Source organism: Pipistrellus hanaki (assembly GCF_964339955.1).
Source record: "Pipistrellus hanaki genome assembly, chromosome: 5".
Classification (NCBI taxonomy): Eukaryota; Metazoa; Chordata; class Mammalia; order Chiroptera; family Vespertilionidae; genus Pipistrellus; species Pipistrellus hanaki.
In genome coordinates, this window is record NC_140507.1 from 6,958,682 (window position 1) to 6,974,594 (window position 15,913).

The 15,913-nt window shown below is 51.4% G+C and overlaps 1 protein-coding gene across 2 annotated transcripts in view; it reads right to left on the reverse strand.

Moving 5' to 3' along the window:
- WWC1 (WW and C2 domain containing 1) overlaps positions 1-15,913 on the reverse strand; it is a 125,487-nt gene that overhangs the window by 12,727 nt on the left and 96,847 nt on the right. For both annotated transcript variants that reach the window (XR_014795019.1, XM_084884013.1), the window contains exons 15-18: positions 14,887-15,079; positions 9,882-10,034; positions 7,091-7,182; positions 164-272 (exon numbers count right to left, since the gene is read on the reverse strand). Coding sequence is in view for 1 of the 2 variants with exons in the window: in XM_084884013.1 (XP_084740139.1) it covers positions 164-272; positions 7,091-7,182; positions 9,882-10,034; positions 14,887-15,079 (547 nt within the window). In the remaining variant the exon portion in view is untranslated. The remainder of the gene's footprint in view (positions 1-163; positions 273-7,090; positions 7,183-9,881; positions 10,035-14,886; positions 15,080-15,913) is intronic.

The following is a 15,913-nucleotide window of genomic DNA, read 5'->3' on the forward strand; positions in this document are numbered from 1 at the left end:
TTACAGGCAGGGACACGGCCGTGCGCCCTCTGCTGGTCACTCCATGGAAGGGTGCGGGGGGAAGGCTGTTCCTGATGCTGGAGCCTTTTGTGATTGCCTGGGCTCAAGGACTGAAGGCTATTTCCCCCCAAGTCAGCCTCCCCATAGCCCCAGCCCTCCCTACCTTCACCGCGGGGCACTCTTCTGTGTCTGGTGAGGATTTCTCGGCAAAAGCTTCCTCCTCTCCCTCCTCCGCTGCGGTCTCATTGTCACTGGTCTCCTCCTCGAACCTCCTGCGATGACAAAGGACTTTGATTACTCCCCCAGAGTCCACTCTGACCTGCTCACCGGCCTGTAAACCCTTTCAGGAGAGAGGACACATTTTGGGGGGAAAGGGAGGAAATCAATTTTAGTGCCTAGTTAGACGAGTCTTGACCAGTGTAATTCCCTTGTATCATCACTACCAGAACACAGACCACTCCATTACCCTGAAAGGTTCCTTTATCCTCTTCCTTAGCTAACTTCCCCCCACCCCAGCCCAGCACTGATCAGCTTTCTGTCCACTACTGATGAAATCTGATTTTTCTAGCATTTCCTATGAATGGAATCAGACAGTATGTGTTCTTTTGTCTCTGGGCTCATCGGGTGACTATATCAAATCATCCTTCTTTATGGCTGAGGAACAGTCGATTGGTTGGATATGCCACCATTTGTTTAGCTCCTGGAGGTGAAGGACATCTGGATGCTTCCATTTCTTAGCAATTGTAAATAAAGCTTCTACAGTACGGACATTCACGTGGATATAGGTTTCCTTCCTGTTTCTCTTGGATATTGTTAGCTTGCCAGAGCTGCCCTAACACCACCACCCACCGGGGTGACTTAAAATAACAGAAATTTGCCTTAGCCATTTTAGCACAATGGATAGAGTGTCGGCCTGCGGACTAGAGGGTCCCAAGTTCGATCTAGCCAAGGGCACATGCCCGGGTTGTGGGCTTGATCCCCCCAGTGAGGGGCGTGCAGGAGGCAGCCAATCAAGGATTCTCTATCATCATTGATGTTTCTATATCTCTATCTCTCGCCCTTCCTCTCTGAAATCAATAATAAAAATTATATATATATAAACTATAGTTAAAAACACACACACACACACACACACACACACACACACAAACACACCAGGAATTTATCCATTGCCGGTCTGGAGGCTAAAAGTCCAAGATCAAGGTGTGGCCAGGTTTGGTGTCCCGAGGCCTCTCCCTGTGGCGTGCAGATGGCCACATTCTTGCTGTGGCCTGACGTGGCCATGTGGCCTTCCCTCTATGTGCGCATGCTTGGGGTCTCTCTGTGTCCAAATGCCCTCTCCTTATAAAGATACCAAGCATATGGTGCATTAGGGCCCACCCTAATTCTAACAACCTCATGCTAACTTCATCATGTCCTAAAGGCCCCATCTCCAAAGACAGGCACATTCTGAGATCCTGGGGTCAGGGCTTCCATGTATGAATTTTGCAAGGGACACAATTCAGACCATAACAGCTATACACCTGAGGGTGGAACTGCTGGGCCACACAGTCAGTATGAGTTCATCCTTTTAAGAAACTGACAAACTGGTTTCCCGATGTGGTTATGCCACTTGAGATTCCCTCCAGCAATGCTACGAGGATTCCGGCTCCCCGTCTAGACGTGGTATCATCAGCCTTTACATTTAGTCACTCTCCTGGGTGTGTACCCACAGCTCACTGTGGTTTTTAATCAGCACTCTCCCATAAAGAACCTTTTCATGCATTTATTGACCATCCATATATTTCCCTTTTGCAAAGCGTCTGTTAGAACCATTAGCCCATTTAAAAACTGGGTTGTCTTGTCATTATTGAGTTGTAGGAGTTCACTCCATATTCTGGATGTTAATCCTTTGCAAATATTTTCTCCAAGTCGGCTGCTTCACTTTTTAAAAAAATATATATTTCATTGATTTTTACAGAGAGGAAGGGAGAAGGACAGAGAGTTAGAAACATAGACGAGAGAGAAATATCAGCTGCCTCCTGCCCACCCTCCACTGGGGATATGCCCGCAGTCAAGGCACATGCCCTTGACTGGAATCGAACCTGGGACCTCCCAGACCGCAGGCTGACGCTCTATCCACTGAGCCAAACCGGTTTCGGCCTGCTTCACTTTTTAATCTTCGAAAAGGGTGTCTCCCAAAGAACAGAAGATGTTCTAAATGACAAGGTCAGATTTACCAATTTTTTTAACAGCTTGTGCTTTTTATGTCCTGGCTAAGAAATCTCTGTCTACCCTAAAGTTGCACAAAATAAATAAATAAAATAAAAATTCTCCTCCGTTTTCTTTGAGGAGTTTTATAATTTCAGATTTGATGCTCGGCCCCATGATCCATTTCAATTTAATTTCTGTACATCCGCTCGAGGTTTCTGTTTTCTATTTGGATACCCGACTGTTCCCGCATCGTCTGCTGAAGAGACTTTCCTTTTGGTAATGCTCTTCAAAATCCCCCTTTCCCCGGGGGCTGCACGGTCGGAAGGAGCTGCTGTGACAAATGGGCTGCATTTGTTAATGAGTAATTTATTTCGATTCCCATCTTTCCTCCTCAAAGACATACAGAACCGCCAGGCTTCTGATCAGCATGAGACGGAGTTGCCACACTGAGCAGGAGGAATGCCAGCCAAAAGCAGGAAACCTGACATCTAGTTAGCTGGCTCGGGGAGACTGTGGGTAAACACACACTCTCCCCCGGGACTTTCCCGGTGTGGAGAACAGACCCGAGATCTCTCCCCCCAGCCCCGCGATGAAAACCCCCTCTGCACTTAGATGGGGACTGAGCCCTCCCTCCTTCACACCCGCAGCCTGTCTGTCTCCTTATAAAAGAGCCATTATACATGGGAACATGCCAGGGGCGCCTCCCCAAGCATTCCGCAGACGCCACAGGAACCACCACTTAGGAGGGTTAATAAGCTCCAGGTGCCACGCCAGGGCCCCGCGACAGTACAGCCGGCGATCGCTGTCTCTGTTTTATGGACTGAAAAGCCGAGGACCCCAGAGCTGAGCGCCCTGGGCCAGGGTCATGGGCTGCTAAGTGGGGGAAGCCTGGTTTTCCACCCAAGTTTGTCCAAGTCCACTAAGTGCTCAGCATGAGGGAAATCTCTTTTTTAGACTGACTCTGATCCAGGGGTCCTCAAACTTTTTAAAGTGGGGGCCAGATCACGGTCCCTCAGAGAGCTGGAGGGCCGGACTATATGAACTACTAATTCCTACTGTAACACCTCGGCTGCGCTCACTGCCCAAAAAACCTGGCGGGCCGGATCAGACTCCTCTGCGGGCCGCATGTGGCCCGCGGGCCGTAGTTTGAAGACCCCTGCTCTGATCTAAATACATCCAGGAAGGAAAACACACACACACACACACACACACACAAACACACGCACCCCTCAACTAGAAAGAGAAAAATAATTAAAACAGGCATCTTTTCACCCATAGGCGTTGTAAAAAATAATAATAAAAAAAAAATCTGATAATCCCATTGGCTGGTGAAGGTAGGAAAATCAGGCTAATCCCTGTGTGTGTGTGTAAGGGGGATGAATTAGAGCAGGCAATTTACACTCAAAAGTCAATTTAGCAGTCTCTGCTAAAATATCCTTGATTCAGTACGGCAGCTGGATTACACTGATGGCAGAGAGGGTGTAGGTTTAGGGCAGTGGTCGGCAAACTCACTAGCCAACAGAGTCAAATATCAACAGGACAACGATTGACATTTCTTTTGAGAGTCACATTTTTTAAACTTTAACTTCTAACACCACTTCTTCAACATTAGACTCACCCCAGGCCGTGGTATTTTGTGGAAGAGCCACACTCAAGGGGCCAAAGAGCTGCATGTGGCTCTCGAGCCGCAGTTTGCCGACCACAGACTAGGGGAACTCATAAGCACTGCTGGCGGGAACACTAATAGAATCTTTTCGGAGAGCTATCGGGCAAGGCCACGTCTTAGCTTCTGCCCTAGACACACGTTCCTGAGGAGGTCAACCTAAGAATTTTCATGCCAGCCTAGTTTGTGGTTATACTATCCTATATTGTTGAATACTTTCAGGGTTTTGTTTTGCTTTTGAATCTAAAAAAACAATGAGCCGAAACCGGTTTGGCTCAGTGGATAGAGCGTGGGCCTGCGGACTGAAAGGTCCCAGGTTCGATTCCGGTCAAGGGCATGTACCTTGGTTGCGGGCACATTCCCCAGCAGGGGGTGTGCAAGAGGCAGCTGGTTGATGTTTCTCTCTCATCAATGTTTCTGGCTCTCTATCCCTCTCCCTTCCTCTCTGTAAAAAAATCAATGATATATATATATATTTAAATATATTTTATTGATTTTTTACAGAGAGGAAGGGAAAGGGATAGAGAGTTAGAAACATCGACGAGAGAGAGTCATCGATCAGCTGCCTCTTGCACACCCCCTGCTGGGGATGAGCCCGCAACCAAGGTACATGCCCTTGACCGGAATCGAACCTGGGACCTTTCAGTCCGCAGGCCGACGCTCTATCCACTGAGCCAAACCAGTTTCGGCTAAAATATATATATTTAAAAAATCAACAAAATATGTTTTAAAAACAAACAAACAGACAAGCAATAAAACACCACACTAAAACCCAGTCTTCTGATTATGTGCACTAAAGAAACCCAACCCCAGCCTCCCCCCAAAAAGGAGGCGGTGTGGCAATGGCACCCTGAGCCCTGGGTGCTGAAGGAGGGAGTGGAAAGGAGAACAGAGGGCCGGTCTCTCTCGGAGGCCTCAGCACGTGACGCCAGAGCTGAGGGGGGAGGTGAAGGGCGGGGCGGGGGGGGGGGGGGGGAGGGACAACAAGGCTAGTTAACATTCCAGGGCCCAAAGCAGCCTGCAGCCGGAGGAGTGGGCTGCAGATGGGTTTTCCCCAGCAGGGCAGCCCAGGGCTCCGCAGCCCTCTTTGTAAGTCAGTGTCTCGGGAAGGCTGAATGGCCAGGGGTGGGGAGAGAGGGGGCCACAAAGGGAGAGAGAACAGAAGGCGGTTGCTAGGCAATGGAGTGAAAAGTCTCAATGCAAGCTTGGAATTTGGGGAAAACCAGTGATCCTGAGCCAGGGTTTTGGAAGGCAGGTCCTAGGCCTATTTCCGGCATCAGACTTCTGCCTGTGTGGATCCCAGCCCAGCCTAGCAGCCTGAGAGAGAGAGAGAGAGAGAGAGAGAGAGAGAAGAATGGAGTCAGGGAGGTGCGGGGAGACAGAGGAGAAGGGACTGGGAAGGAGGGTGATAGAGGGGGAGCGGGAGAGGTTGAGAGAGGAATTGGGACAATTTAGAGAGAACCCTAACACAAACAAGTGAACATTTAAAAAATTCAGGAACCTTGCCATGCCCTTCGTCACATGGAGGACAGCAAAGGAGACTATGAGAGCGGTCAGACTGAGGGCCCGATCCAGCCTGTTCTGGACTGTCCACGCTATGAATGGTTTTCATATTTTTAAGTGAAAAATAAATCAGAAGGGCGCTATTTCATGATGTGCAAACGCTGTGACGTGCAAATGTCAGTGGCCACATTCAAAGTTTCGGTGACGGGGATATGGAGGCTGCAGCACGTGCCATCTCTGGCTGCTTTCACCGTGAGACAACCGAGCTGGGCAGACCAGCAGACTCCGTACGGCCCATAAAGCAGGCACTTAGGATTTGCCCTTTCCATAAAACACGTGTGAGCCCTGGAGTAACAGATCGTAAGCAAAGACTCCTTCTGAGAGCAAATGTATAATTTGGGGTGAAACAGAAAAATAGAGAAGAGGTATGGAGGGCCGCCTGTATGTTTTGTTAATCATGCATAATGGCTATGTTTTGTTTATTTTTAATATGTTTTTTATTGATTTCAGAGAGGTAGGGAGAGAGAGAGAGTCAGAAACCTTAATGATGAGAGAGAATCATTGATTGGCTGCCTCCTGCACACCCCCTACTGGGAATTGAGCCTGCAACCTAGGCATGTTTCTCTCTCAACATATCCTCAGGTAAGAATTAAAAAAAGGTAAAAATGCTTTGCCCAAGGTTACACAAAAAACGATGAAGCTGAGAGTTGAGCCCTTGCCTACATCACTGTTGCTTAAGGTGGGAGAGACCTTCCTGTCAGGTTACAAGGGATTAAAGGGCCCTGAGCCGCACAATGAGACAGCTGTCTCTGCTTCGCTCTCCGTCCCCACGCCAGCGGAAACACTGACCAGGCCTCCTTTGTACCATGGGGAGGGATGACTTCTGGCTTAAAGCCGTAGCCAGCAAGGCATCTAGCTACACTCCAATACTCTTGTTTTATTTAACTTAATAATTAAATTCTACATTTAATTCTGCACGGTCACCTTCTGAGGCAGACGTGGCCTCCTCAGTGTCCACTCCCACTTTCTGCCTTCGTAACAGAACCCTGGTTTTTGTACCCAACCGAACAGACCTCGTTTCCCAGCGTCCCTTGCAGTTCGATAGGCCAACTGGCTTTCAGGAGTGCTCTATGGTTAAAAGGCACAGGGCACTCTTTCGTCCTCTTTCCTGCCTGATGGCTGGTGGCTCAGCAGCCACTTGGGCTATAAAACAGCCTCCATGTCAGAGGGCCCACAGCGAGGGCAGCGGAGCAGCGTGAGAGAAGGCCTGGGTTCCCAGGAGCTCCCTGCAGCTAACAGATGAGCCCAGGATTGCCTGCTCCCATAACAAAGAAATAAACTGTCTGTTTAAGCCGTTATTTCTGCTCTGTTCCTTGTAGTCGAATGCAGTTCTTTACTGAAAAAGCCTCCAAATTATACTTATTTTCTACGGACAGTGGAAATAAAGCTTAAAAAATTTTAAGCCGAAGTCAATGTAAGCGCTTCAAGACCAATTAATAATACGAGATGTGAACTAGCATGACTGCTTCATAGAACAAATGACAAATCTGGACGGGATTTTGGAACTGAGCACCAGACCACATACTGCCTCGCTGCCTGTGCAGAGCCCACGAGGAAGGGAGTTTTCTGGGGGGGACACTTCTCCGGGTGGGGCCCGCCTTCAGGGAGCTCATCGCTGGGCCCACGCCCAAGCCAGATCAGTGCCCGAGGCCCCCGGGCACCCTTGCTTACCAGCTGTCTCCCAGGTCCTGGGTGCTGCTCCTTCCCTCCTGTCTCTTCTCCAGCTCCACCGCAGTCTGTTCCAGCAGAGCGGACACGGCGTCCTGCGGAGACAAAGGCCGATGGGTTGGTTCCCTGGCACCTGTGGATGCCGCCCCTCCTGGCAAGAACTGGAGCTTCTCATGCCGAAACCGGTTTGGCTCAGTGGATAGAGCGTCAGCCTATGGACTGAAAGGTCCCGGTTTGATTCCGGTCAAGGGCATGTACCCAGGTTGCGGGCACATCGCCAGTAGGGGGTGTGCAAGAGGCAGCTGATGGATGATTCTCTCTCATCGATGTTTCTAACTCTCTATCCCTCTCTCTTGCTCTCTGTAAAAAATCAATAAAATATATTTAAAAAAAGAAAAAAAAGAATGGGAGCTTCTCTGTGTGTGGCCCTCCCAGTGCACCAAGTGGGTCCACTGCTTGCCCGCAAGGTCACGTACATTGGAAGTGCAGTGCTTGGCCCTTCTCCCTGCAGTTCTCCTGCAAATAACCCTGCGTGTGGACAGTTTTAGAAGACAGCCCCGTGCAGTAGAGGGAGACAGAATTATAGGCCTCTGGTTGTAAGGAGGTGACAGTACTATCAAGGAGACCATCCCAGGAACCATCACTTACAGGCAATAGGATAGGGACCATGGCAGACATTAGGGATGGATGGTTGGGAAGAGAGAAGCAACGGCAAAGTCAGCATGGGGGGGGGGGGGAGGGGAGGAGGGAGGGGGGTGCATGCAGGGAAGGCTTCCTGGAGGAAGAACAACTATACTGACTGGTATCTACAGTGAAAAAGCTGGTGTGAATTAAAGGAATTATTTAACCCCTTTCAGACTCAGTTTCCTAACAACCTGTTACAAAGGGTTGTTATGAAGATTATACGCATATGGTACACAAGAGTACCTCGCTCATAAATGCCACTCAGGAAGTGGCTGCTAACAGCAAAGCAAAACTGGCCTTTTCTGGGCACAAGGTTAATTGCAGGTACGCTTGGTAGTACAAAGCCAGATTGTCTTTTGGCGAAGGAAAGAGGAACTAAAATCAGCCTACCACGTGGCATCTAACTGAACCTTTGCAACCATCCTGGCTGGGAGAGAGGATGACGACTTTTTTGAGGAAAGGGTAAGAGAAAAACGAATGTGCCTAAAGTTCCTATGACTTATCCAAGAAAAGGCTCGAGAAAGCAGAGGGGTCTTTTTGTGAAGACCTTTGCCAGCTCAGGGTCACGTGTTTGGAGTGCGGGAAACACGGGTTTGTGATACAGCTTTGTTGCTTGTTAGATGTTTGTCCTTAGGTAACCTTTCTGAACTTACGTAACCTTTCCTTGGTAAACTGTACATAACCAGGACAGTGCCTGACAAAAAAGGAAGTACAGAAAATGATGATGATGATGAAAAATGAGGAGGAAGAGGAGTGGTAAATAGATTTAATTCTGACCCTTCTCCTCACCTGGGTGACCTAGCCCATGCCGTCCACTGGAATTCTAGGCAGTGGCCGCCCAAAGGAGCCAACTCCCGATGGAAGGGAGAAGCATTACAGAATCCTAACGTGCTCTCGGGGACCCTATTAGGTCCCCATATGCTGCACCACTCTGTGTTCAAGGGAACTTCATTGCTCAACAGAGCCCTGGCCGGTCTACGTGGCCAGCAGATGTGGGCTTTCCTAGTTCAGGAAAGAGTTTAAGGAGAGTTTGTAGGTTAAAGTGTACTGCACTAAAATGAACATACATATTTTTTTAAAATAGATTTTATTGTTTTTTTACAGAGAGGAAGAGAGAGGGATAGAGAGCTAGAAACGTCGATGAGAGAGAAACATCGACCAGCTGCCTCCTGCACACCCCCTACCGGGGATGTGCCCACAACGAAGGTACATCCCCTTGACCGAAATTGAACCCGGGTCACTTCAGTCCACAGGCCGACGCTCTATCCACTGAGCCAAACCCGTTTCGGCGAACATACATATTTTTTAATTAAAAAAAAAAAAAGGCAAATGTAAGATTTTTCAGGGAAAAATAGTAACAAAACAGACATCATGGATCAAGCGCTCTTTACAGGTACTTCTTCAAAGCTTCCTAACGGCCTTTTCCGACCCAGATCACATGTGTAGAAGCTGACAGGTGAAATGACTGACAACCGTCACCCATCTAAGAACATCACCCAACTAAGAAAGCCCCAGACTCTTGCCCAGTCAGCGTGACTCAGTGGTTGAGCGTCAACCTATGAACCAGGAGGTCAGGTTCAATTCCCCAGTCAGGACACATGCCTGGGATGTGGGCTTGATCCCCAGTGTAGGGTGTGCAGGAGGCAGCTCATCAATGGTTCTCTCTCATCATGGATGTTTCTGTCCTCTCCCCTTTTCCCTTCCTCTCTGTAATCAATAAAAATATACTGAGAGAGAGAGAGAGAGAGAGAGAGAGATAGAGAGAGAGAGAGAGAGAAGCCCCTCACCCAGGTCTCCCGGCTATTCTTCCCATGGTTTCCCTCCAGGCACATAGTAGGGTCTCAATCAAGGCTAATTTTGTACCTTCTAGTTTTTTCTTTTCTTCCCCAATTCATTTTTAAAATGCCACTAATGGAGGTTTTCATCACACAAGTTGTGTCAGGGTAAGGAAAGCACAGACGGGGAGGGCACCATCGGGAAGGAAGAAAGAGAAAGCTGCAGGTTGGGGAGGTCTCTCCCACCCTGTCCCCTCCCCCTGCTGCCCCCTCCTGGGAGAGGCCACTGCCTCCGGGGGCTGCACGTGCCATATTGCCCCCCCTCCCAGGCTCACCGTGCTCTCAGGCCTGGGGGTGGGGGCCCGGGCTGCCCCTGGCTTGGGCTCCCTGCTCTGTTGCTTCAAGTATTTGTAGCTCAGGAGGTTGTACCAGCGAGTCGACCTCTCCCCAGACCGGCACACCTCAGCCAGGCTGATCTGGGCGCCTCCCTGTGAAAAGGGAAAAGGGAGAGTTAGGAGCAGGGCTGACAAGGAGATGTGGGGAACTTGGCTCCGGTAAGGAAAACATCACTCCAGGTGGGACAGAAGCTTCCGGAACAGAGGGTCAGTTGTTAATCACTTCCAACAATCACGCATTCACCAATCATCCATTCACTGGTTCACTCATTTGCCAAAAGTTTATTAAATGTTTATCTGTAGGTACTGAAATGGAGAGATCCCCAGGCTAGATTTGTTAAAGGGAAAAATAGGATAATGCAGAACAGAATATATAGTGTGCCACATTGCCTGTAAGAAATATCTGAGGTGCAAAGGGGAGTGGACATGATCACATGATCCTATGGACAGCGAGAAGTAATGGAGAGAGAGAAAAGAAGCCAGTGAATGTGGTTACCTATATAGTAGGTGGTGGGACTGGGGTGGACAGGATGGAGAGGAGGATTTCTCTATAGTAAACCCTTCTAAACAAATTTTCTTTGAATCATGTAAATGGGTCCCCTAAGAATAAAACGAACTACAACAAATTAACGGAATGTAACCTCACAGAGAGAGGAACCACCATCTACAATAGTATAAATTACATCTTGCCTTCAGAGACGATAAAATGTGAAAATGACACGTACCCTAAAATCTGTGCTATAGACAAATGTCAGGTGATGAAAAGTTGCAGGGAGAATAATACAGGGGGAGAAGATAGGAGGGGCTAAGAGTGGAGCGTGGCAAAACGACCTCACTGAGCCCTAGCTGGTTTGGCTCAGTGGATGGAGCATTAGCCTGTGGACTGAAGGGTCCCAGGTTCGATTCTGGTCAAGGGCACATGCCTGGACTGCAAGCTCGATCCAGTAGGGGGCGTGAAGGAGGCAGCCAATCAATGATTCTCATCACTGATGTTTCTATCCATCTTTCTCCCTCTCACCTTCTTCTCCGAAATTAATAAAAATATATTAAAAAAATAAAGACCTCACTGAGGTGAGTGGCACGTGGGTTGAGCCCAGAGTGAGGCAAGGGAGTGAGCCTTGTCCATCAATTATTTCGGAGAAGAGATAGCAAGTGCAAAGGCCTGGAGCGGAGAGCTTGCAGGAGTATTTAAGGGCACGGGGAGGCTGGAGCAAGCCTTGGGGCTGAAGGCCAAGACAACAGGAGCAGGCAGAAATGGGGTGGGGGAAAAAAAAGGTTTTGTGAAGCATAGGAGAAATAATAGCATGCTGCTTCATTGACCGGCCAGATGCAGTGGAGGCGGCAGACCGGAAGACAGGCGAGAGCAGAATCCCAGTGGGTGTGCTGTCCCTGAGGGAGAATGGGGTGGGGAGCGCCCATCCTCAGAACCAGGAGAAATGGCAGGACCCATGAGACCAGCCAGAGGGGGTGGGAGCTGCGGATCCTTCTTGACCTCTCACTGAGTGAAGCCAGGGCCTGGGCGGAGGGCGGGGACGGAGCTGCTAGAGGCTGGAGGAGAGAGGGCAAGAACTCAGCACTGGGAGGAGCGGGGAGAGAACTGTCTAGGGCAGTGGTCAGCAAACAGTGGCTTGCGAGCCACATATGGTTCTCGAACTACAGTTTGCTGCTCTGCTGACTAATGAGTTTGCTGACCTCTGGGGGAGGGGCTTAACCACAAGGAACAGCAACAGCCTGTAATTATTGGAACCGAGAGTCTATGATGTTAATGTGACGCCACCCAGCACAGCCGTGTGCTGCTCCGGTTGCGCAGGTGGAGAGAACACTCCGGCAGGCCTGGGACTGTGCCACCCGGGGGTGGCAAGGTGAGAAAGGCGGGGAGCCACTGTGCCGGTTAACCATGAACCTGTGGCGCTGAGCTCAGTGGTCGGAAGTGGCGACCAGGGCCCCACTGGACATCCTGAGACCCGTGATGCCACACGATAGCATCTGTTGGGGCTGTGGCCTGCGATATTGGGGAAGGCAGGCCACACACTCCTCCAAACCCCTAAGCTGGGTCTGGGGACGTGAGACCCGCACAGTGACCCTGTGAGAAGTAGATGTGGGGTCTGGGTTCACACCCACACTCACTGCATGGCCCGGGGAAGTTACTTAGCCGTGATCCCTTATCTGTCAAACGGCGGTAATCCTGACGCTCCCTCCCAGGGCTGCTGTGAGGATGAAGTGAGGCACTGCACACGCTGTTCTTAGCCCAGCGCTAGACACACTGACACACTCAGGATGGGCACTGCCATGGCCTGGCGGGTGAGATGGCTCCGACTCTGCCCATGCAGCCGTGCGGGGGCCTCTGCGGGAAAGCAGACAGCCCGCTCCCCCTGTGTCTCGCTTCCTCGCCTCCTCCAGCCACCAAAACGCGACAGCCTGACACTCCATCTCCCCACAGCACACGGAGAAACAGGGCTCTCATTGGCCGAGGAGCGAGACAGGCCACGGTGGGATGAGCGCTTGGCTGCTGCCATGGCAACCAGCACTGGCCAGACATCAATTAGGGAGGAGGAATAAAAGGCATCCAATTAGGAGAAGAAAACAGGACTGAGTTTCTGCTCCTCTAGGCATGGCCAGGGCTGCGGGAACGCTAGGCTGGGGGGGGGGGGAGAGGGGCAGTTTTGGAAAAGCTCTGCTGTCATTTAGCATCCTCCACGCCTGCCACACCCTCCGGTCACCGTCCCCACCTGTGGGCTCCAGGGAGCGTGGTGCCGGGGCTAAAGACACCCCGAGGGGCTGACCTGGGGGAGCTGCAGAGTCGGACCTGCCTGGGTTCTAACTCTGCACCTGCCGCCTCCTGACTGTGTGACCTTGAGCAAGTCCTTTCTCCTTGTTGTGCCTCAGTCTCCTCACTGGTATAATAGAACCTATTTTGTAAGAGAATCAATAGAGAGAATACATGTCAGGAGCTTAGCCTGCCACATAAATGCTAGCTATGTTGCAGAACTGTGTGGAATGATGACAACGGCAGATGCAGTTAGGTACCCAGCTGAGGAGGAGCAGGGACCAGCATCCAGGGCAGACGCTTCACCGCTCTGCATCCTTGCTGTGGGCACCGGCAGTGCCAGCATCTCCTGGGGGCGTGTCAAAAATGCAGAACCGCCGAAACCGGTTTGGCTCAGTGGATAGAGCATCGGCCTGCGGACTGAAAGGTCCCAGGTTCGATTCTGGTTAAGGGCATGTACCTTGGTTGCAGGCACATCCCCAGTGGGGGGTGTGCAGGAGGCAGCTGATGGATGTTTCTCTCTCATTGATGTTTCTAGCTCTCTATCCCTCTCTCTTCCTCTCTGTAAAAAAGTCAATAAAATATATTAAAAAAAAAAAAAAGAATTGGAAAAAAAAAATGCAGAACCCCGGGCCCCATTGCAGACTTGCTGAACCAGACTCTGCATTCTAACCAGAGCCCCGGGTAAGCTGTGCGTGCGTCTCACCAGTTTGGGGAGCACGGCTTTAGCACCTCATTTGACCCCCAGAGAGCCACCTGTCAAATAAGGAAACCGAGATTGAGAGATGAACTGTCTGTCATAGGGAACTCGGCGCTGCACAGGGAAGCACAGGGCTGGGGACAGCCTCAGGGCCAACATTCCAAAGCTGCGGCCCCCAGTTCCCCGGCCGGCCAGGGTTTCACAGCACAAGCACGTCAGGGTCGGGGATGAGAGCAAGGCGGGCAGGAAGCCACCTGCCCAGGAGCAGGCCTGCCATCTGCCACTCCTCAAGTCCTTAGGATTAGAGAGGAGGACACACCCATGTTTCCCCTTTTTCCCGCCCATGTTCTCCTCTGCTCGCTACCTCAGTCCATCACCTCTCATACGGTCCTTATCACAGTGCACTTCTCCTCACTGGTTTACTGCTAGCCACCCAAGCTGGCTCCTGTCCGTCTGGTTCTCACTGCATCGCCAGCAGCCAACAGCTTCCCAGGAAGATGGCAGCGGGTGGAACTACCCTCTAGCTATAAAGCCTAAGTCTGGGCTCCATTGTGCTCACGCTGAGTTGTTACTCAAATGCTCTGCACTCCTAATGGCACAGGGTTCACAAAGCCTGTCACTTGTTTCAACTCATTTGTGCGTTACAACAAGCCCCTGAGTTAGCTTTGAAGCCCCATTTTACAGATGAGAAAACTGAGCAACGTCTATCTGTCCTTGGGTCAGCCTGGCTCTAGGGAATGGCTTTCTTGGGACACAAACGTATCCGGGGCTACTTCATCTCTGATCCTGACTTCTGCCAATGCGGGGAAGGAGAGGAGGAAGAGGAGAAAGAGGAGGAGCAGGAAGAGAAGAAGGAGGAGGAGGACGAGGAGGAGGGAAGGAGGAAGAGGAGGAGGAGGTGGGGGAGAAGGAGAAGAGGGAGGAAGAGGAGGAAGTTGGAAGGGCTCTGCTCCAGGGAGTGGACTAGCAGTGGCCCCATCCAAGAGCCTACTGTGTGCCATCCAAGGAGAACCTACTGTGTGCCAGACACTTGAGTAGGTGCTTTACAAGAACTCTCTCTTTCAATCCTTCTAACGACTCTTCTAGTGGGCATGAGGCAGGCATTACTATTTGCATTTTATGGGTGAGAAACCAGGGTCAGAAAGGTTAAGTAACTTGCCCAGGGTCACCCAGCTACACCTCGAGCGGTGACGGAGGGATCTGAGCCCCTGTACATTTGTTCTCCCGCACGGCACATGGCTAGTCATCTTCGAGGCCCTGGCAACTTAAAGAATGCTTTCGGGTCTGTCGCTCCTCCTCCTGTGAAAGGAGCTTCCACACCCCCAAGAAGTCTGAGGGTGCTGCCTGCCGTGGGAAGGTCCCTGCCCAGAAGCCCAGCTGAGCCCGCAGCCTTTCCTCCAGACCTTCTCCCTGAAGAACACGGTGCACCACTCCCCAGAGGACAGACGGACAGAAGGACAGGCAGACACAGCCCTCACCAGGCAGTCCTCGGGATGGCTCTGGTCAGTGGTACAGACGTCCACTCTTAAGGTCTTCTGGTGAAGGGCTGGGTAGGACATGGACACCCAGAACACCTCATTGAACACGAGGGCGTCCGAGGCGTCCAGGGGCCGCGTCCGGAACAGGCAGGTGGTGCTTTCAGAGCAGGGGAGGACGGCCACGCGGATGTTCCTAGAGGGAGACAGAGACGCAGGAGAGCCGGGTCAGCCCAGGTCTGGGCCTGACGTGGCGGGCTAACCGCGGGCTGCAAATGCCAAAGTAAGCGGCCATCGTTTCTCAGGTTGTCTCGCAGGGGTGTGTGAAGGATACAGAGGGCCCCTAAGGATAACACACGGCTTTTCCTTCCCCTGAATCCCCTAAGTCCTTAGACCCTCAATGCAGGGGAGCCTGCGCCAGCAGCGTGCACAGGCCCACGTGCAGGACCGAGGCTGCTTTTACCATGAGGGGCCCTCCTACATCGACTGGCAGGAAGGCAGAGTGTGACAACCCCCACGGAGGGGAACGTGCCATCCGAGCAAAATCACAGATGCATTTACCCTTGGACCCAGACAGCTCGCTTTTAGGCTCTCGCGCCCAGATACCGCGGTGGGAGGACCAATGAGCTGTGCAGAAGGGCCCCCATCCCGGTGCTGCGTGGGTGAGCATGAGACGGAAAACCACCCCCGTGTGCCATCCCATCTTCCTTCTGCGTGGCCGGCTCTCCTCCTGCCTCCCTCCTTCCCATACGGCGCACCCCGGAGGCTGGCTGGGTGCAGGCCACAGGAACATGAGCCCCTGCTGCTGCCGTCCAGGCTTAACGTGTAGTGAGAGGAGGACAGGATGGCAGACGAGCTCAATGAAACATAAACCATCTGCAACGAGAGGAGCCAACAGGCCGAGGGCAGGTATTTGCCGGGTGATCAATTTCAAGGAAACCCTTCCCGACAGAAGCACAGGATGGCACTGATGCTGGAGAATGGCACGCCTGGTTCTCTGCGGGGAGCGCCTGAGCTCAGAGCAGACAGA